Below are 23,152 nucleotides of genomic sequence, written 5' to 3'. Positions count from 1 at the left end.
TGAAAAATATTTTATCAGAACACAGCATAAGAATCCTAGAGAACTTTATGGAAAAGAAATCAATATATTAAGTTACTAGACAAGGCTTAAATTTGAAAATTTTGAAAAGGGAAATTAAAAATTAAGATTAACCCAAACTATCAGTAATCCTTTAAAGTCTAGTTTTCCAAGAAAAATAGAGATACCACTCAAAATAGCTTCTAGAATCTGTTGTCATATTTTCAGTGTTTTCTGACAATATCCACTTAATTCTGTTATGAAATATAAAACGTGGCGGGTCTTCTCAATGTGTGCCTGTATTGTTTTCCAGGTGAACAGAATGGTTCTACCAAGATTTCATTACTGTTCACAGTTGGTGCTTTGTAATTCTATGTAATTTTAATTAAAGAAGAATTCTGAAACAGCCTCCCTCTGTGCTACCTCCAAGCATACAATTAGCAGAGTACAGTGTCTGCTGTGAACAGTCAGTTAATGATTTCAGTTTAATAATTTATTATTGCATCTTCAGCGCCAGCCACACTAGAAAAATAAGAAGCTGAAACTGTATGTAGCAAACAGGCATTTAAAGTACATAGTTTAACAATTTCAAAGTACTTTCTCTGTGTAAGTCTAACATCTCCACAAGCCCCCAAATCTTTATAAATGAACAAATACTATTTTTTTTTCTCTCAAGGTTTGAAGGAGAAAAGAAATTTAGATTTTTTCCTCTTAAATGTGTCTATGTTCAGTGAAGGATTCCTATGTCAAATTATCCTTCCCTCACTACTTAAAAACAAGACATTCTTCTCAAACGCACCTTGTGGGGGACTAGAAGGAAACTAGTAGGTTTATACACTGGTATTAAGTCAAATTTAAAATATATTTTTTAAAAAAGTCTGTAAGTTTTGCAATGACCCGTTTCCCCAACTCAAACATCTGGTCAACCAAGCTGAGCTGCAATTCTTGATGCTAAATAATACTAAAATGATTCTTCATTAGAAATCAAGGCATTTACATTACACATTCTTTTTTTTTAACAAAAAATGCAAAGGAATCTCTAAGTAATCACCACTTCTTTCAATAAATTTGTATTCTATTAGTCCATTCTGAAAACTGGCACCTCAATTATTAGCATGTAGGAGAATTAAATTTGATAAAAAAGTCAAAAGCAAAGGAACAAAACCATATTATTAAATTATACTTTTAAATTTTGACATAAAAAAGAATACATTTGGTATAATTTTTTAAGTTATGAGTATAAGAGATCATGGGCTACTATATAATGGTAATGTTTTCTTTCTGCATATATTCAGAGCCATATATATATATATATATATATATATATATATGCATACATGTAATATTTCAAATATTTCTATCTTTATAATATGTAGATGAAACTGTTTGCTGATACACAGTTTGGCTTATCTACAGAAATCAGTGCATTTTTCACACTGATTAAACTTACCTTATGTTTCCTTTATATATTATTTCTAGATCTTTATAAAAGATTACATCATTGAGGAAAAGTATGAGAAAAGAAAACATATTTAATAAAATTCAGAGCTGTAGAAATCACTTTAACCATAAATTTTGACAGTTTACACTTAAACTTAGCTCTATCCCATCTCATGTCTGCATGATAAAACATAGAGCCAAAACGGGAAGAAGAGTATATTAGCTACACAAAGAAGTGAAAAAAATATTTGTCTGTTCTCTTCTTCCAAAGGGTAAGGGGAGCTGTAAATAGTGGATGTCCTAAATTTTCTAAAAATAATATTATTCAAATGACATTTCCCTAAATGCAACAAGAAGAGCACAGATGTACATGACTTTACTGCCTAAACATTCATCTGACATTACTTAGGTAGTTAAATGAAACATCTTGCATAACACAAGACTGTAATTATATTCACAAATTGGAGCATAAATGACTTGATGTAATCATGTTGTATTTGATACAAAGCTTTACAGTACCTAAGAAAGGATGAACAGATTGTTTTACTCACAACAGCAGCAATACCATTGTCTTTAGTTTATTGTTCATAAATGTCATGTGAGCTCTGTAACATTTTAAATAAGTGGTCCTGAGAGTCCTTGCCACTCTATTTCTCTTTATTTTACTGTCACTTAAGAAGTTAATAACTAAAATTTACATCTAATTTTAATTTGTCTAAGTTTCATAAGTCAGTTTACAACTTGTAAATAAAATTTTGATAGAAAACAATGGATGCCTATTGCTCATTTCCACAATAGCTTTTCGTATGAGTTGCTTAAGAAACACTTTAATAAGAACAGCCGTTTAAGAACCATATTGGAATTATGCCCTCTTTTTTCTAAAATGGAAAATGTATGCTCTGCTTCACTGTGTGCTATTTTTGAAGATAAGAACGATTGCCAACCATTTGTTTTCCAGATATTCGGGACAGTGGGGGTCCCAAACCAGTGATGGTGTATATCCATGGTGGCTCATATATGGAAGGTACTGGAAATTTATATGATGGGAGTGTCTTGGCAAGTTATGGCAATGTGATCGTCATCACAGTCAACTATCGACTTGGGGTACTTGGTAAGAAGTCTCTTTCATTTTTACCATGAATCCATGAAGTGTGTGATAGTTTTGTTTTGACTCGTTTTGTTCTGCTTTGCTTTGTTTCACCCATTTTTTAAAAGGCTTGTTGACTTTTTTGAACCCACTTTTTTCATAGTTTCAATGAATTCTATAGGTTGGTTTTAAGATGTAAAACTAAGAGGTAATGAAATTATTCACGCTGTCATGGAATGTACTTCCTGGTTTATAAAACTATGAGAGGCAGAATGGGAGGGCCTTATTAAAGAGGAGTTTATCTTTGAACAAATATTTCCTTCTTCTGCTTTTCTGTTTACAATGCTATAAGATTGTCTGAAGTTTGCTGTGAGCTAAGATAATAAGATTACATTCTCTTCTAGAGTATGTATAGGGACTGGCTTTTGGGAATGATTGTTTGGCATTTTGATGGAGGTTTCTTTGGTTTGTTGTTATTATTTTGGTTCCGTAATAATGAGTAATTTTTTATGAATGTATTCTGATTGAATTATTTAATTTGAAAAACATTGATTTCATAAAGTAACAAAGAGTTCAGTTCAATAATGTATACTCTTGCCAAAAGAATGATAAAGTCAAGTTGGAGATTTCTAGCTTTGATAAAAAGTATGGAGAAATATCTGTAAAATAACTTAGATATTCTGAGACAGACATATTATCTTATGCGACACCTAGTTTTTAAGAAATAAACTTGTGGCCAGGCGCAGTGGCTCACGCCCGCAATCTCAACATTTCGAGAGGCTGAGGCGGGCAGATCATGAGGTCAGGCATTTGAGACCAGCCTGGCCAACATTGTGAAACCCCGTCCTACTAAAAATACAAAACTTAGCCGGGCGTGGTGGTGCGTGCTTGTTATCTCAGCTACTTCGGAGGCTGAGGCAGGAGAATCACTTGAACCCAGGAGGCAGAGGTTGCAGTGAACCAAGATTGCGCCATTGCACTCCAGCCTGAGTGGCAGAGCGAGACTCCATCTCAAAACAAACAAAAAAAGAGATGAACGTGCCATTCGAGTATACGTTTATTTGTTATAGTATTACCACACTTTAAGGAGTAAAGTTACTGTATCATTTAATAAAACTTCTTTATCTGTAGTATACTTAATTAACAGAATTTGCTAAAAGAGCACAATGCAGACACAAAATATTTAACTTTTTAATCTTAATTGTTCTCCAAATCTTATCCCATACTACTATATACTTAAATAGTGTAAATTATAAATTTGTTTATACACAACAAGGCACCTGACCCTTTCATTTTATCATCTAAAATATTCTGTAAAAAAAAGGAATTTGAATTATATTCCCTTTTATAATAATTGGTAGTATCATATATTTTATCCATGTTGAGAATCAGAATTTTTTTCTCTTGAGTGTTATCCTAACTCCTATGTAATCATAATTCTGTGTTTATGCTTATCACAAAATATTTTAAAATGTAGAATAATTTTTGTGAATCAAGTTTATAGTCTGAGGGAAGGTGACATTTTACCAATGTGGAGGTTAAGTTTCAGTCATTTTCTCGTTTGCTTTTTTGAAAATTTGGAGTGTGGTGGATGACGATAGATGCACTTCATCAGTGTAGCACTGATCAAGTACACATTAGTTCCTCTAATCATCCATTGTTTCAAATGTTCATATGATTTCTGTGGGTTGGGATAAGTGTCTTTCCACCAATGAAAACTCTGTGTATTCGAAGACCTACAAATAATTGCTCATAATAATTCTTGAATCTTAAATCTTGAATTATTAAATCTTAATGTTGTCATTTGTTTCCTATGGAACAATATGAAGGAGGGTTTTTAATATTTTAATGCATTGAATTTTAATTGTAGTATTGTTCAGAGCTCAGTTGTTTTTTGTTGATTATTATTTTTATATTTTTCTAATTTCTCAAGTTGAAAATTCTGAGCAGTGGCCAGTTTGCTGAATCGAAATTTAGGTGGAAATGCTAAATTATTGTAACAGTGCTTTTAAGGACTTGAACATCCAGTTAGTCATATATATTTATTCTATTTTAAAAATGCTTTGGCCACGACTTTTTTTTTTTTTTTTTTTTGCCTCTTTCTGTTATTGGTTGTATTTATATAAAGCAAGAATTCATAAAATGAACTTTGTTTTTATGTTAATATAAACTCTGTCCATTCTTGTTATGTATTCAGAACTGATAAGGACTTGATTTTGACCCATTTTAGACCTATATTCATGCCCATTCCCAATTTTAATGCCACACTGTGAAGGAATGGATTGCAAGGCAATGGATTAACTGGCTAAAATATAAAGAACTCAATCAATCACTTGTTTAGATAGTAGCAGACAGCCAACAGTGTTGATGTTATTGAATTATGATTTCCCAGTGTTAAATATTTGTTCTGGCTCTACTGTACCCCAGGATGTAACATTTAGTTATCTCCTTGATTTCTCTTAAACACATTATACACTGATAATAAGCCAAAGACTGTCCTTGATAGGCCTCCTCTCAACATGACAAAGTATAAACTCTGTGAAACATTTTTTAGGTAGACATTAAGACATTAGCTCTAGAACCGATGTATTCTGGTCACTTCTTGCCGAAAATATGTGTCGAGTATTGTAAAAATGTTTTTAGATAAATTCATAAGAAAGAAAGTATCAGAACATTTGTTTCAGCACACTTTGCCTGAGTGGTGCACCACAGCAAGATCAACAGCTCATCTGACAGGAGAGCTGCAACAATAAAGACTGTAGACGTTTGAGATTGATGTTGTGAATAATTTGTCTAACAAGTAACAAGGTAAGCCAAGGTTTCTTGGGTGTGGGATCTAAGACCATTGCTGTCTAATTTGCACTTGAGTGTTGGAAATTGAGTAGGAAATAAGACATGATCCCACATCAGAGGAAATCCCGAACTGTGTTTTCATTTGGACGTTTTGGTGTGAAAGAAGTAGATTTAGGGGTCGAACGGACAAACTGGGTAATTACAGGATCATTTCTTTGAGATGACTGGCTGGAACAGTCAGGATGTTTGGAACAGGTAGTGCAGTTTGTGTTGATTTGAACTCACCAAGCGGAGGTGGTGGGGAATCGTATTACAAGTTTTGTTTTTTGCTCTTTGCTTTTAGTGGTGAGTAGAGATGTGATAATGTTTCAGTTAGAAAATTCATACAGCTATCTAGCAGCCAATTTTTCAGTTTAAAGATTTCATGTTAAAAAATTTGTTTATTACAAAGTAGAAATGGAATAGAAGAAAAAAAAAATCTCCACCATTTCTCAGAAGGAGCTACCACAGGGCAGAATCAGTTCTTCTACCAAGACTCTTCTGTGGTTTCCTTTGGAGTGGTAACATAGAATATCACTCTTACTGTGTTGTATATGATTTACTCCCACCCTGGAAATGCTATTGAAGATCATGGGAAACATTGCCAATAAGATTGACAAAGAAGGAAGGGAATGCAGGACTCTGCCCGTTAACCTCACTCCCCAGTTTCATGTTAGAGCTCCTGGTGACCTCCTACCACTTAGTATCACATTTCTTATACACTGTTTAACTTTTCTTTCACTTTTGACTATATATATTCTTCTTCCTCAGCCAGTTTTGACATAAGCTTTCCATATTTGCTTTCTTCAGTATCTATTACTTAATACATTGTTACATCGTCCTTAAATAGGGTATGTTTTTTAACCTTCTAGTGTATGACTTATAATCATTTTAGAAATGTAGGGAGAAATGGCCAGGTGTGGTGGCTCATGCCTGTAATTCTAGCACTTTGGGAGGCTGAGAGGAGTGGATGGCCTCCTCGGAGGGTGGATAGAGGTCAGGAGTTCAAGACCAGCCTGGCCAAATAGTGAAACCTCATCCCTACTGAAAATCCAAAAATTAGCTGGGCCTGGTGGTGGGTGCCTGTAATCCTAGCTGCTCTGGAGCCTAAGGCAGTAGAATCATCACTTGAACCTGAGAGGCTGAGACTGCAGTAAGCCAAGATCGTGCCAGTGCACTCCAGCCTGGGCGACAAGAGTGAAACTTCATCTCAAAAAAAAAAAAAAAAAAAAAAAAAAAATAGGGAGAAATATTTGATGTGTTCTTAAACAAGGGAAATAATCAAAATTAATTGCTCTGATTATAACTAAACAGGTTTTTATGAGCAAGAACTGAAAAAGAGTATAAAATCACTATTAGATGAGATGTGCACTAAACATTTTTCAAAATAGAATTATTTAAATGATAATATTGACAAATCTCAAAAATGAAAAATAAGTAATTTATCATTAAAATGTTTCAACCACTTATTTAAATTTAGAATAAATCTATAAATTACTTTGAAGTAAAAGAAAAATTTTAATGCCCCTGTGAGGATCTAACTTGGGCAAACAAGATTTAATTTGTTGGAAATTTAATCATTTACTTTTATCTTGACATAAATATCTTGGAGGCAATCATGCAATTCACAATTCTAGCCCATGTGATTTATTTTAGAAAAAATACTTTTAAATATTTTAGAAGTACTGATATCTATCTGGAAATTTGGCCCATTTTTGGAAAAGCATCTAATTAAATATTTTACTTAGTAACTGAATGTTTACACCACCCATTCATGGAAAAAAGTAATTTAAAGTGCTAGCTCATCTATTTGTATTTAAACAATTGCATTTAGTTTACTTTATAATTCTATGTGGCACTAAATTATTTAAAACAAACTTTTGTAAACTTTATTTCATATACATTTTAATGAACATCTTAACTTATTTTTATTCTATTAGATATGGTTAACAAAATTTTTTGATTCTTAAAATTAGACTGTCTATGCAATGATAATGCTTCAATATTATTAGATAAATAGCAACAATAAGTATAACTTTAGGCCAGGTGTGGTGATGCACGCCTATAGTCTCAGCACTTTGGAAGGCTGAGGCAATAGGATCACGTGAGTCTAGGAGTTCAAGACCAGTCTGGGCAAAATGGCAAGATCATGTCTCTACAAAAAATTAGCCAGGTGTGGTGGCACGTGCTTGTATTTCTAGCTGTACAAGATGCAGAGGCAGAAGGATCAGTTGAACACACAGACCCACACCATCTCTATACACACACACACACACACACACACACACACACACACAAAACTTTGGTGTGGTCAGTTATCAAATCAGTAACACTTGTTTTCAGCATTCTACACTTTTTCTGAGGGATAAAAGTGAAGATAATATAGTTTTTATCTTTAAAGAGCTTTTGATATAGTTGAGAGAAAGAGTAGAGAATAACAATTGATATTCTACTTATATTTATAATATATGGGTTTATTAATTGATCTAATATGAATAGATCCACTTGATATATAAAAAGAAAACAGAACAAGAGAAAAGGAAAGAAGGGTAGGATACCTGATGGATTAATAAGGATATAGTAATTGATATTTGTATTTGAATCTGATCAGCCTAGGAGCGAGGAAATTTGCTAAAGCCTTTGTATTGATCATGATTTAAACAGAAAAGCATATTAACCCCTCAATTGGTACAATGTTTTGTCATTGCTACTCCTGTGTATTACATCGTTTTTGTTTCCGTCTGGCTCTTTAAAAGAATCCCCAAAAACCAAAAGCCTTAAACTCCAAAACAAACAAAGAACTTTAGGCGTGATTATATATTTAAGAGTAATATTTAAACAACTGTTAAATTTTATACAATTATAATGTTCTACAACACATCCAAATGTGTTCTCAGGAGATAAAAGGAGGAGTCGGTTTTTCTATAGAGTCCAGACTATTTTCATTGAATTGGTTGTACCTGCGCAAGGCCATGAAGAGTGGATTATCCTTGGTATTAACTGAAGAAAAGGGAGAAAGACAATCTTTATTTTTATTTTCATTTATTCATACGAATTTGGAAAAAGTGGAATTAATTTGTGGCAATGCACACAAATAAATAGATTGATAAAAGCATGTTTGAGTAGTAATACTTAGAGAAAAGGATACAGAAAGTTAGGTGATGAGTATGTACAACAGTTGGACACAGATTCATATCCTAGTTTTCCAGAAGCATAGTAAAATATAATGGATAAAATTTCATAATGATAATCACATAAAGAAAACAAACATATTAACCAGAAAAATACACAAAAATAGTTTTCCTTACATTGTACTGCAGATAAATTTATCATATGGATTGTATTGCTTATATTTGGGATATGGAACAATATAGGAATTGTGTGATAGTCTTCATGTCATTATAAGATGCAAAAATATTCTCCGTATATGATTATTTATAGTAACCTTCTGTAAAAGCCAAAGACATAATAATAAATGCTCATAACTTCTATAATGTCATTTTAGCAAAGAGCTAACCAAATGCAATCTGGGTAAGGTAGTTGGTGATTTCACTTATAATAGGATAGAACTAAACTCCAATTTAGGGCAAAGGATGGTTTACTTGATCCATAGATTTCTTCTCTCAAATATGTTATGTCAACTGGTCTTAATAATGGCTAGATGGTAATCAATTTTAGATTGAATGCTAAAATGAGCTTCTGGAAAAGAGAAACTATTTGTCCTTTGGTGATGGGTATTGGGGACAACTTTAGATAGGTAATGATATTTTGCAAAATTGACTGTCTATTCATTATTTTTATTCCCCCACTCCCTCCAAAATGGTTTCAGGTGGCCTGCAGTAAAAACGACTATTTATTTATGCCTAAAACCTAGAAAAATCTGAAAGTAAGCATGTCAATTACTGTGGATGTTAGTTAAAAGAAGAAAAATGGTGTGTTTTAGGTAACTTACTCATTTATTTGTTCAGCCTTTTATTCCCTTATTCTCTATAAATTGAGCAATCGTTTGTATGTTATTCTGTTAGCTATTAAGGATATCGTGGAAAATAAGATATATGTGATCCTTGCTTTCAGTAGATTCCTAGATTTAGGGAAGGTAGAAAATAAATGAATAACAAATTATATACTTTACATAGATAATGGTTGAATGCAAAGTTAATTTTCTTAGCAATTACCTATGTAAATTCTAGAGAAATAGTGCAATTAGAAGGGAGTTACTTTATTTTAGAAACACAGAACAGTTTCCCTTAGGAGGTGACATTCAAGTTTCCATTTCTTATACTCTACGGAGAAAGACCTTGTCAAGATTCCCAAAGACCTCTAGATTGCCAACTCCGTTAGTCACCTCTCTGTTTTTATCTTGTATGTTCGCTGTCTAGCACGGGACACAGTTAACCATTTCCTTTTTGGCCTGCTTGTTTCGTGGTATCACCCAGGATTTTCCTTCCACCTCCCTGACTGCTTCGTCTCCGCCTCCTTTGCTGACTTCTGCTCGCCTGCTCTGACCTCTAAATGTGTTATTAAGCAAAATTCTTTGCTCTCTTTCCTTCTGTCTCTGTGATACACCTTAAGGAACCCTGCGTATTGCTTTAAATACCATCTCTATAGAAGTGACTTTTCAAAACTGTATCTTGACGACTAACCCTTCCTCAGAACTCCAGCCTTTCAATACTTCTGCGTATCAACCCCTCCAAGTAGATTCTAATGAATATCTCAAATTTAACATGGCTGAAATACGTTGAATTTCTCAGCCCTCCTATTTTTATTGACTTCCATGACTAGGCTATGATATTATTATGTCATTCTATTAGTTATTAAGGAAATTGTGAAAATCCTTAATTTATATTATATTATAATAATTAATCATAATAGTTAAATATATTTACAAATGTATAAATATCTCATAATAAATATAATATAATCAATAATTGAATATATTTCAATTTTAAATAATTATATAACTATAATTATCAAATATCATAATTGTATCTAATGATAATTACTACAATATTATAACCTACTTGTAGAAGTCAATAATAACCTAATAATCATTGCAACAACAGCAATAGTAATAGTGGCCACATTCATTGAAGACTTCTATTCCAAAAATTGTTTTAAGCAGTTTACATAGATTGTATTATTAAATTCTCGCAACTCTATGAGGTAGGATTATTAGTTTCCAGATTTCATAAGTGCAGAAACAAATGAGTGTAGAGGCTAACTAATGTATTTACAGTCACACAGTCCAAACAGCATTCAGTGGTGGAGCTAGGATTCTAACTTCCCTTAACGCAACACTGCACTGATGGCATTGGCCTTATCTATCTGGATGATCAAGGAAAAACCCTTAATTTTTGTAGGTTTTCTAAAACTCTAGATTTAAATCAGTGAAATTATCTCTTTAAAATATAAATTATAACAACTCAGTTTTCTGTTTAACCCACTTCAGTGGCTTCCCATTATTCACTTAGCATAAAATTCAAACTTCATCCTTGCCTTGTCTGGCAAAAACCTACATGAAGTGGTCCTGGCCTGCATTTCTTAGTTCATCTCAAACACCCTCCCTCTCTTTTCCAGCTGTCATTTGTTCTTCATACACGCCAAACTTTCTCCCATTTTAGTCATTATATGCCTGGTGCTTTCTCTACCCCAGATCTTTGCGGGGCCAGTTCTTCTTCATTCTGATTTTGGTTTAAATGTCATCTTCTCAGACAGATCATCCATGTTCATCCAGTCTAAGAAAAGCCATCATATCATGCCATCTCCCTTTTAAAATGATCTGCATTACAGTTATCATTCCTGATTATTTTCTGTTTATGTTGGGATTGTTCATTTTATTACTGTCTAGCTCTGCAAAGCCTAAAATAGTTTTTGGCGTAGGATATTTTCTCAAAAAAAAAAAAAAATTTGTGAATGAATTTAAAGTGATCTCAAGGGTCAATAGATGTTGATCTGATGTGGCCATGAAGTGGAGGAGGCAGAGCTGTGGGCAGAAAGAAGAGTCTAGCTGAAAGCCAGAGGGAGAAAACAGTTTTGCATGCTAACAGAGCTGAGCAAACTCAGCTGCGATGCTTTGAGTAAAGGCTGAGCAGTGTTAAATCACATTAAAAACAGGGAGCTGGTTGGGCAGCACCTTGTTAAAGATTTAGGACTTCTATGAACAATCAGAAACAATTATAGGCCACTGAGCAGGTAAGTGACATGATTAGATCTGCCTTTAAAAAATGTTTTGGTAGGCCTAGACCTTGATCAAAGTTGACATTCTGCTGGGGACACAAAAAGCACAACTTATACCTTGTTAAAGTGAGACGATTGGTCATAAATGGATGAGGCAGATATTTTGCCCATAGAAGATTGAGGAAGCAGCTGAGGCTGGACTTGCTCAGGTGAGTATAAGAATCTATTTTTTTACACAAAGAGCAACACAGATTTGGCCTGTTTTTCTTCCTTTATTTTGATAATGAAGTCAATCAAACTAGCATTGTGAAGAGTTCTTCTGAATGCCTGCTTTGAAGGAGTGAGAATCAATATCAGTTATATTTCAGAAACTGGCAAATATGAGAGATTATAATATAGTAATTTGTATCACGATGCCTCCTTATTTCTTAATGTTTCTATGTTATTAATATGGATTTAAGTGTTGAGTTGTCCAAAAAAAGTGTTTCTTATTATTTTTAGTTATTGTCTTAATAGTCTTTGGGCAAATTCTGGGAGGATTTGAGAATATGTGGTTTATGATTTTCTCAAATTGTTAAGATCAGTGATGTGAAATAAGATTACAGAACATAGTATCAAAATTTCCCTCATTCCTAGTTAAAGCATTCTTCTGGGACTAGAATTCAACAACCATTTCCAGGTATCGATAGGACTACAACTAACCAAACAATGAACAAAAATATATTTCTCCTTCTTTTAGAGCAGAAGTCGTCTTCTTAACTCACTCGTTCATTTATTCTTTCATTAATTCCACAAACATTTCTTAAGTGCCCACTATAGCCTTCTAATTTTTGGTGTTTACAATGTTAAAAAAAGCCTCAATTCTTCCTCTCTGGACCTCACAGTGAGTGAGGAAAAATGACATCAAATTACTAAACAAAATGTTTATACAAATTTTGATGACTTGTATTTCCAAAAGAACAATGTGCTACAAAAATGAATTGTTTTGAAATGTAGACTGAGGGTTTCAGCATAGTTTTATGGGTTTTTTTTCTGTATGCACTTACAAAATTAAATATAAGACAGATAAAATATTTTGAAATAATTGTAAAGCTGTAAAATAATTAGAAGAAAAGAAATCATTTAAACAAGTAACTGTGGAAATCAAGACAAACAGACCACCCACAAACAACCAGGCAAAGTTCTCTATCTGAATTAAATGAGTAAAACTGGTTTTTGAAATACACAAGGAAAATATCCCAAGAGATTGACTAGCCCTTAGGTCGATATTTGATCTGTGTCATGAAGGGGTAACCTTGGAACTTTGTGGAGAAAATGAAAGGTTCTCTTCTTCACCTGCCTGTAACTCTTGAGAAGAGTGATGAAATGTGATAAATCGGCTGCATTACTGACTTTTTAAAACAGAGATAGGGGTCTTTTCTTCAGCCAGGGTCAGTGTTTCCTCTCTGTTACAAAAAATACAATGGGGGCTTGGATTTTGCTTTTTAATTTTGTTCTGTTTTTGAATAGTTCTTTCTTTCTTCAATAAGGAACTAAGGCAGAAATCCCTTACTGTCCCATGACCTGCTGTCATGATCCTTGATGTTCTGCCCACTTTTACTGATTTGCCTTAAAAATATAGTGCAGTTTTATCTGCCAAGACATCTTGTTTATTCTTTTTCTAAAATCCTTCAGACAGGGATTTCTAAAATCTTTCCTTGAACTACTTACTCTGTAAGCATATGGATGCTACACTTTTTCCTTTGTCTTTTTAGTTTAAATTTGCACAGTTCATTTTTTAAAACTACCTGTTAGTTTCTTCTTTCTATTCCCATTGCTACTACCTGCTCACCTTGGGTTACCAAGTGGATTTTCAGCTGACCCCTCATCCTCCAGACTTAAACTCACATGCCATTTCATCCCACACCACAACCAGGCAAATTGCTTTAATGCAAGAGCAACAGTTTTCTTTAGTTTTCCTCTGCTCTATATCTCTAAATGGTTCTCACTGACTATGGGATCCATTCCACAGACTTCCTGCCATTCCAAATCTGCTGAATTACTTTGCCCTTCCTCTTGTCAAACTTTACCTTCTACTGGTTTCTGAGAAATCCTTTTCTTGCAGGCCATTCTAGATTCCTCACTGCCTAGGAAGATTCTTCCCAGCAGCCGACCTGCCACAAATACCCATCTTTCTCAATTACTGTAGTCTAATTAACTCTCTCCTTTAAATTCTTCGGGCTTAATTGATCCCTCTCTTTTCTCTGCTTCCATGGCATACACAGCTTAGTCTTTATTTTGGTATGCGTAATACCAATCCGACTTTTTATGGTTATGTATATTAACTGTTTAATATGGTACATGACTCACCACCCAAATTAAAAAATAAGCACTGGATCTTATCTGGTTTTCTGAGTTTCTTAAGACAACAGACTGCTGTGCATGCATAATCAAAAGTCATCAATAAACATAGAAGCGGAGTCACTGTGTGCTCTTTTCAGGATATGTATTTCTTGGAATACAGAGTGGGTAGAAAGAGCTGCTGGTGGTATAGAAAGTGGGTAGTAAAGCATGTTAACCATGTGCTTGCATAGGCTTCATTTCAAGTCCCAAATATATGAGGTGAGGCCTTATTAATAGTAGCAATCCTTTACCTCAATAGCAGTGGCAAGAAAGTCCCCTGAATTTTCTAGAGAAATATTTCTTGTACTGAGACTATAATGCATGAAAGCTGCAATTTATTTTAAATTGAATAGCTATTTCTACATTTCTCATGTATTTAATATTTGTACTGTTCTGGTTCCTGCTCAGCATGTGGTAAGTGAAAATGTTGGTGCTCCTAAGCCCTAGATAAACATGAAAATAGCGTTGAAGTGCTCCTTTTTGAATTAAAACGCAATAGCCCTCCCTTATCCACAAGGGATATGTTCCAAAAATGCTCAGTGACTGTCTATAACTGCGGATACTATAGAACCTTAAATAAACTACTTCTTTATGTATAGGTACCTATGATAAAGTTTAATTTACAGATTAGGCATAGTACTATATTAACAAAAATAACTAAACAGAGAAATTAAAACAATATACTGTAATAAAAGTTATGTAAATCTAGTCTTTCTCTGTCTAAAATATCTTACTGTACTGTAAGATATTCGCCTATTTTCAGACCATGGTTGACCATAGGTAACTGTGGATAGCAAACCTGAATGAGTGAGGACTGCTATATATGCAGTATTGCAGAAAGGATAACTATTCACTTTATAGAAACAATTGGCTTTGGAATCTGTAGCTTTTTTGGGCTCAGCTTAGTGTTGTTCTTTTGAAAAGATAAGAAATAAAAGGAAATTGTAGTTTCATTAACTTTGTCTTTAGATGCTTCGTCTATCTTGAATTGCACAGCAGGTACACAACCATGATATAGAGATATGGGTGAAATCAAACCAATTTCTGATCACTTTCACACCCGCTAATCTTTTATAACACTATAGTCAAGACCATACTTAATTTTATATTTTTAAAATTTTTCCTCAGATATGGAACAAATGAAATTTCTCAACTGATTTATTTCTTGGTAATTTCAACATTTGCAAACCTTTTTTAAAGAGGTGAGGCATATCCCTGAGATGAAACGTATCTAAGAGAAATACTAATTTCTGTTCTAGTATTTGCTAGCTTCTTGCATCTGAGCTTTGAAAAAAGCCATCTTTTCTGGAAAAGTCAGTTCTCGCAGAGAATATGCAACATGCTCAAACAGAAATAAGTTATTACAAAAGATTCTTTGTGGTAATATCATCATAATTAGGAGCAATTTTTCTGACAGGAATAAAAGATGAATTTATTCTTATGTTATTTAATTATGCCAGAATTCTTTATGTTTTTGACCTTGTATGAAAATAAGCTTTAAGAACTACTCATTATGCTTTTTCAATACAAATAAAATGATTGCCTCAGTAGATAGTGTTTTTCCTTAAAATATATCACAGTTTTATCTGCTTTAAGTCACAAGAAATTTGGATTTTAGTGTATATATTTGGCTCTTCTGTTTTCGTATCAATCTGTACTATTTACTAAAGCAGACAATTATAGTCTACAATTCATATTTGGGTTTAGTTTTTGGAAGAATATGTTTACAGAGACCACAGATCAGACATATATAACTTATTTCCTGATTCCAGGTTGATCTGCATCTATACGAGAAAAATCTACATAGTGCCTTAGTGATATTTTACTGTAATTCATACAATCTTGTTATTTAGGAAAGTAATAAAATAAATAATTCATTTACCAATTTTTTGCCGTTCCTTGTGCTAGAAAGTATTTGTGGGAGCATATACAATAACGTTATGGTGAGACATACATAGCAAATCAGGTTTAGAGAAAACAGAAGACTCGGAAGGCAAATAATGAAGTCTCAAAGTATTTCCCAAGTTGATCAATTGAAACTCGTCCAAGTTTTGTTCATTTTTTAATATCAGGAGGTTGTGAAACATGACAAGTCTTCAGAGAAATCAAAGTTATTCTAGGCACTAAGTTCCGCAAAAGAAATTTCTCACGTGGGACTTGTTGGGGACAATTGCAAAAACAGAATTCTATGATAAAAATGTTTTTAAATAGAAATAGCCCAAACTGTGTAGTTTAATTTATTTATATTCCATACTTCCATGTGCTCTGTTTAGCTGTAACCATCTACTCTATGTATTAGCTTTTCTCTACCTACTCAGAGTCAACCTCCAATGGCCAAAAGACCAGCAGGAGTGATTAATATGTGTGTATTCCATAGGTAATGTTCTAATTGAATATTGTTTAGCATGACAAAACTACTGATTACAGGTTGAACATTTCTAATCCCAAACTCTGAAATGCTCAAAAATCTGAAATGTTTAAAATTACCTTCTGGCTACGTGTATAAAGTATATATGAAACATAAATAAATTTTGTCTTTAGCATTAAGTCCTTAATATATATAAGCATATATTTCAAAATCCAAAGAAATCTGATATTTAAGACAATTCTGATGCCCAGGCATTCTGGGTAACTGTTACACAACCTGCATTTCATTTTTCTGATCCCTTAATATAGGAAGTCTGAATCAATGAATTTGGATAAAAAAGGAGCTTCTCTGTGACTTGCCAACTTCATCAGCTATCTTTAAGAGGAAGAGATAATTTACTTATTTTTCTTTTTAAAAATGGTATCATATAATTAGGAAAGTCAGATTTTTGTTTCCTCTTATTCTCTTAACAAAGATCTACTTGCTGTATTGTTCTTTTTTTCTTTTTGTTCTATTTTCCTGTGATAGTCTTTATGTAATAGTTTTTAAAATTTTTCTACTTTTTGGAAATAGAATTAAAATTTAGTAACTTCAATTTAATGTAATGTCAGTTAGTTCTATAAGACTGTTCTATATGGCTCAAGTGATATACAGTAGATGTCAGTGAAAATTCCTAGTTGCATTAAGATCAGCAAATCCTAATTAAAGATATCCTTACATAATTTTTAAAATAAATATATATATATATGTTCTATAGGTTAAAAATTGGTCTATTAGTCTAAACTTGAATCTTTCATAAATTATGAGTCTGTTCTCTTAAATGTTTTTTATATAAATCTCTTTATCCACCACCTATTACTTTTGGACCAGTGCTGTCCAATAGAAATATACTGCAATACACATATATAATTTGAAATTTTACAGTAACCATATTAAAGAAAAGTAAGAAGAAATAGGTAAAATTAGTTTTAAAAAATTTATTTCATTCAAACTCATATATCCCCAAATTATCATTTCTAAATGGAGTCAACATAAAATTATTACCGGGATAGTTTAAAACTTTTATACTTTGAAATATGCTATATACTTAATATTCTGCTAACAGAATATCTCAGTTCATATGATAAATTTTCAACAGCATCTATAGTAGTTCCACTAAACAATACAGTTGTGCTTAACAGAAAACACTGTTTGGCACTGCATCAATTAAAATTAAATAAAGTAAAAAATGCAGTAACACAGTAACACAAGCCACATTTCAAGTACTCAATAGTCACATGTTGCTGTTGGTTACCAGATCAGACAACACACAGTTCTACACTGTTGTAACTAAACTTTCTAATTATATACACCCGTTGGGAGAAATATTTGAAACAAGAATCCTCAATTCATGGAATTATTTGAATTATATACATGTACATAATATGAATATATTATTTATACTATAAAATAATAGAACGTAGAAATTTTGAAGATTAATGAGTATTTTAAAATAACAATGTTATTTTCTTATTTTTTAAAAAAACAAATCTTTCACAGTTTGTCATCCAGAGGTTTGTAAGAGTGTTCCTAAGATCAGTTTAATGTTTAGTTTCAATGGGTGTTAGAGCTGAGACGATTCACAAAGACACAAAAGTACAATAACACATTTAAGGATCAGTTCATTGTTAATCACGGTATGTTTAAATCCACGTAATAGTCTTATGGATAATTCTGAGAGCCGAATACTTATAAAATAGGATTAAATGGTCATGGTTTCTACCTTGCAATGTGGTTGGCTACTAGCTCATTCTTATAGCAAAAAGGAAAAAAAATGTCAGCTTTGTCACTTTATGTGGCTTATTGGTACTTGTACAATCTTCAATCTGTATAAGTACAATCTGTGGTTTATTTGCAAAACTTCTTTGAACCACTTGCTCCATGTGAATGATAGTTTTATTAAAATTGATAACCTAAACACTAAATTCACTTAACTAGGCTCCTGTAATCAAAGATGCCCTTGTTTATTGTTGTTTTTTAAAAAATTAAATAAACTAAAATTAAATAAAGCCATACGCTTTAAAACAATGAAAGTGAAAAAAGGTGTAAGGGACTATTAGATATCTCCCTGCCCTCAGTAGACCTCGTGTGCTATGTATGACGTGTGTATTGACATGTGCACTCACATGACATGCTTGACTTACATAACCAGGAAAAGATATGTTTATTTTAAAAGCTGGATTTCTTTTTTCTTTTATAAAAGATACATATAAATGCAGATTTTGATATTTTTCTCCTACGCTCGCATGGATCATGCTGTGTCTCCCTTTACTAAGCACTTAACCATTGTGAATATTACTAATCTAAATTAAAATGCTCCTTATCAATAGGAATATGATTTGGTGACGTTGTAGATTGAGATTATGGTTTGAAAATTTTCCTCTTATCAACCATATGTAGCCATTTCAATATATCTGACAGAAGTAACTAGAACTATTTTTCATTGGCTAACATTGAACACCATGATTTTCCTAAAGCAGATTAGAAACCTTATGTAGGTTCTTTCAGATTTGTGAGTCTCTAAAAATGATATCCAACAATCTGGCAGCCTTAAAGTGGGCCCAAGTAGCCACTTAGACCTTGGCAAATTTTGCCCAAGAGAAAAGCACAGAAACCTGTGCCAGTCAAAGAACAAGTAAAAAAAATAAAGAAATTAAGATCTCTATTTTAAAAATATTCCTCATTTCCATTCACTTTATAAGAATTCGAGTTGTGCTTTTTAAAATTTTAGACTCTGATACTCTGCTGAAAGGGATTGAGAAAGCTTTTTAGCAATAATTATTTTTGAGATGTTGAGAGCATGATTAATTTCCATTTATTTTTAAAAGTAAATTTAAAGTTGATGGCAATAATGAGCATTTGAAAAGATCTTTTTGCATATTTAATACTACTTAGTGGAAAAAATGATAAGAGAATATGCTATTTTGTTCTATTTCAACATTGCTTATGATTTTTATATCCTTTGCTCAGCCTTTGTAGTGAGTAATATGAGTAAGATGCATTCTGTTTGTTAAGGTTTTTCCTTTTATTCTATTTTCCCACAATATATAATTATTATTAGAAAATAATTGTTGTTTACATTGTGTTCTCCAAAGCTCACATAGTTCTCAACCAAATTAGTTGGATGTTTATCTCTATTGAACATGATCTTTATTCACATGGTAGTTGATATGCTCTTTTCCACTAATGAAAAGTAGGTTTGAGAAGATTAGATCTAAGAATTGGTAAAATTAAAATCACCATTTTAGTCTTTTATATCAGATCCTGAAATGCTGCAGTTTTCTCAGATGAAAAGTCAGGCATCTTTTGTTGCAAGATATGTCCTTTCTAGGTCGATAAAATAGCCTAATTCTAAACTGTGATTTTGGTTTTTTTAAATAAGTCTTGTGGTAGAGAGAAAAGTAGAGTTCATTTTGAGTCACGGCTCAGATGGAAACAGGTAAGGTTACCCCATGACTCAATTAAAATGGTGGCTCATTTCGTAGTTTATACCTGCACCTATGAGATATAGTAATGTAAAAAACTGACAAATGTAGTTTTTTAAATTTTAACAACAAAAAGCACATTACTTCTGTGCGTGTGTGTGTGTGTGTGTGCGCGTGCGTGCACGCACATGTGTGTCTGTATGTGTAGAAGGAGGTTTCTCTGTTACCCAGGATAGGTGACATTTTGCTGCAGGAATAATAAACTCAATATGTTAGTGGCTTAAAATGACAAAACTATTTCTTGCACACTCAGTTTCCTCTGGAGATACAGAAAACTCTTAATCAACCATCCTTCATGTGACATTTCTCTAACTCAGACTGCCTTGATCTTAATCTTGTATTTCTGCCATCTCAATACCTGGCCTCCTCATTTTCTATGGTAGAGAAAGAGCAATCAGAGAGTTGCACATTGCCCTTTCATTACCTCAACCCAAAGGAACCCATAACGTTGTCTAGAATAAGAGATAGAACTCCGCTTAACTGCAACAGGGCTGGGAAATAGAAGGAAACACTTAGAGTTTGTCATGACCGTTACTGCCTCAGCCATGATGTCTTACTCATTTGATCATAAGCAAAATACTTAAATTTTCATGTCTGATTTCTCAGAGATTTATCCTGACGTTTCTTGTAAAGTATTTTCTTGAAATTCTAGTTTGCAATGTTCTGAAACTAAGGGGTTCCGCCGAGAGTGTTAATGATGATTCATTCATTCACTCATTCATTCAGTTGAGAAACAACTACGTACTTTATCCTAGGCTAGATATTGGGTATACAAAGAGGAGTGAGATGCAGTGCTTCTAACCTGAAGGAGCTTACTGATTAGTTTTCAAAAAAGTCATGTAAACATATACGTTATACTGGTAAATGCATTCTCTCATCTATTGAACAAGTGTTTATTCACTACCTATGAGGTGCCAGGTCTTTTAATGGAGGTTTGACATAGCAGAAAAAAGTCTCTGGTTTGTAGTGATTATATTTTATATGGGGGAGGTATATAGGAAACAAATAAACAACACAGAAATATATTACATCATAAAGTAATAGGTACTGTGAAGAAAATAAGACATTGTGATCCCAGAAAGGAAGCTGGAAAATCTACCTCTGATTAGGCGATTAGAAAAGAATGCTCTGCAACTGGACCACTTATGCAACTACCTGAGCAGCCGTGCATTCCAATATCTGATCTGGGGACAGAGCATCCTAGGAGTAAAGGCCACAGAGAAACAAGTTTCTTCTCTTATAATTAGGCTTTAGAAGACAGGCCGGTGGCACTGGAGCATTGCATATCAAGAGCAGAGTGGCAAAGGATGAATTTGAAGAAGTAGGTAAAATTCAGATTCTGTAGAATCTGTAGGTTGAGGTAAAGATTCTAGTGAAAAGATATAAATAAACATAGGATACTTAAGGGAACAAAATTGGTTCTGTTATCTTAAGGCAGAGCAGGGGAATCAGAGAAGAAAACTGCTTCAGGGAGGGGATGTCTGGGCTGGATTTTAAATGAGGATGAGTCAGTTGGCCAAGAAGTATTGAGGGTCACTACATGCAGAAAATATCTAGCAGCACATTAATATCAGAGCTGAAAATAAGAAAGCAATGATCAGCATGTATTTGACTGTGCCAAGATTTTCAAAGCATGGAAAACAAAGGGACATCATCTTACGACCTTCATCTTAATGAGGGATCATGTATATATATATAGACAGTGTCTTGCTCTATTGCCCAGGCTGGAGTGCAGTGCTGTGATCTCAGCTCACTACAACCTTCACCTCCCAGGTTCAAGTGATTTTCCTGCCTCAGCCTCCTGAGTAGCTAGGACTACAGGCTCACGCCACCATGCCTGGCTAATTTTTTTTGTTGTTGTTGTATTTTTAGTAGAGACAGGGTTTCACCATGCTGGCCAGGCTGGTCTCGAACTCCTGACTTCATGACCCACCTGCCTCAGTCTCCCAAAGTGCTGTGATTACAGGCATGAGCCACTGTGCCCGGCCGGGATCATATATATTTATGATGTGTGTGTGTGTGTGTGTGTGTGTATGTGTGTGTGTGTGTGTGAGAGAGAGAGAGAGAGAGAATGAGATGCATAACATTTATTAGGGAAATTGGCTAATGCAATTATGGAGGCTGAGAAGTCCCACCATTTTTCATCTGAAAGCTGGAGAACCAGACAGAGAAGCTGGTGATGTAGTTTAGCGTGAATCTTAAGGCCAAGAATTAGGAGTGCTGATGTCCAAGAGTAGAAAATAGATGTTCCCACTTACTTAGCCTTTCTCTGCCTTTTTTCTCTATCTGAGCCTTCAAAGGACTGGGTGATGCTGCCCGCATTGGTGAGGGCAAGCCTTTCTTATTCAGTATACTGCTTTCAATGCTCATCTCTTCCAAAAACACCCTCACAGACAACACCTGAAAATAATTTGACCAGCTCTCTAGGTATCTCTTAGCCCAGTCACATTGACAAATGAAATTAACCATTACTCCATATTAATATTCTGCTTGCTTAAAGAAAACTAAAGGATGTTTTATAATTTTCATAATTTTGGGTTTGCTAAAATTATTTCATGCCTATGATTCAAACTTTATATACATATTATATATTATATTATATTATATTATATATATAATATATATAATATATATATTATATATATAATATATTATATATATTATATATATAATATGTATATATAAAATAGCATAATTTGAGTTGCTACTGCATCATGTGAACACTTGATTTAAACATTTATCAAATTTGACAGTGAAGATTTCTTTCTATATTGTGAATCCATTTTTTTTTTCATGACTTAAACATTTTTGTGGGATTGTTAAAAACTAGGAGATCTAAAACACTGGAAAGTATGTACCTGAGAACAGGGATCCCCTTCTAAACCATAAAGGCAAATCAGTGGGAGCTGCCCTAGGACATAAGAGTTTTTATGTGTTCATCCAATAGATATGCACAGAATATCCTTCCATGCTAGGTACTGATCTAGGTATTGGAGACAGAGCAGCAAACACAAGATAAAAATGCTTTTACCTTTTTTACCTCACATTCCAATGAGAAGATACAAGTAATAAATAAGCAAATAAAATACAAAGTATGTTTGATAGTGACAGATGCTGAGGAGAAAAATAAATCGTGGAAGGTGGCTGTGAAATTTGGAAAAGTGGTGGTAAATTATAATAGGGTAGCCAGAGGAGGCTTTTAGGAAAAAACTTGATTGATGTGAGAAAATATATCATGTTGATATTTGAAGGAATAATGTTTCAGGCAGAGGGAAAAGTAAGAGCGAATAAATTGAACAGAGATAGGAACTAGGTTGGTTGTGACACAGAAACTTGGCCTGTAAA

At 33.4% G+C, this 23,152-nt stretch overlaps 1 protein-coding gene across 10 annotated transcripts in view; it reads left to right on the top strand.

Annotated features, from left to right (window-relative positions):
* Positions 1-23,152, top strand: part of NLGN1 (neuroligin 1) — an 884,758-nt gene that overhangs the window by 399,776 nt on the left and 461,830 nt on the right. For all 10 annotated transcript variants that reach the window (XM_074405424.1, XM_074405425.1, XM_074405423.1 and 7 more), the window contains one exon: positions 2,396-2,548. In XM_074405424.1, the coding sequence (XP_074261525.1) occupies positions 2,396-2,548 (153 nt within the window). The remainder of the gene's footprint in view (positions 1-2,395; positions 2,549-23,152) is intronic.

The sequence above is a fragment of the Saimiri boliviensis genome, chromosome 9 (assembly GCF_048565385.1).
Source record: "Saimiri boliviensis isolate mSaiBol1 chromosome 9, mSaiBol1.pri, whole genome shotgun sequence".
NCBI classification, from domain to species: Eukaryota; Metazoa; Chordata; class Mammalia; order Primates; family Cebidae; genus Saimiri; species Saimiri boliviensis.
The sequence above is the reverse complement of the archived record's forward strand: the minus strand, read 5'-3'. Positions and strand labels throughout refer to the sequence as shown.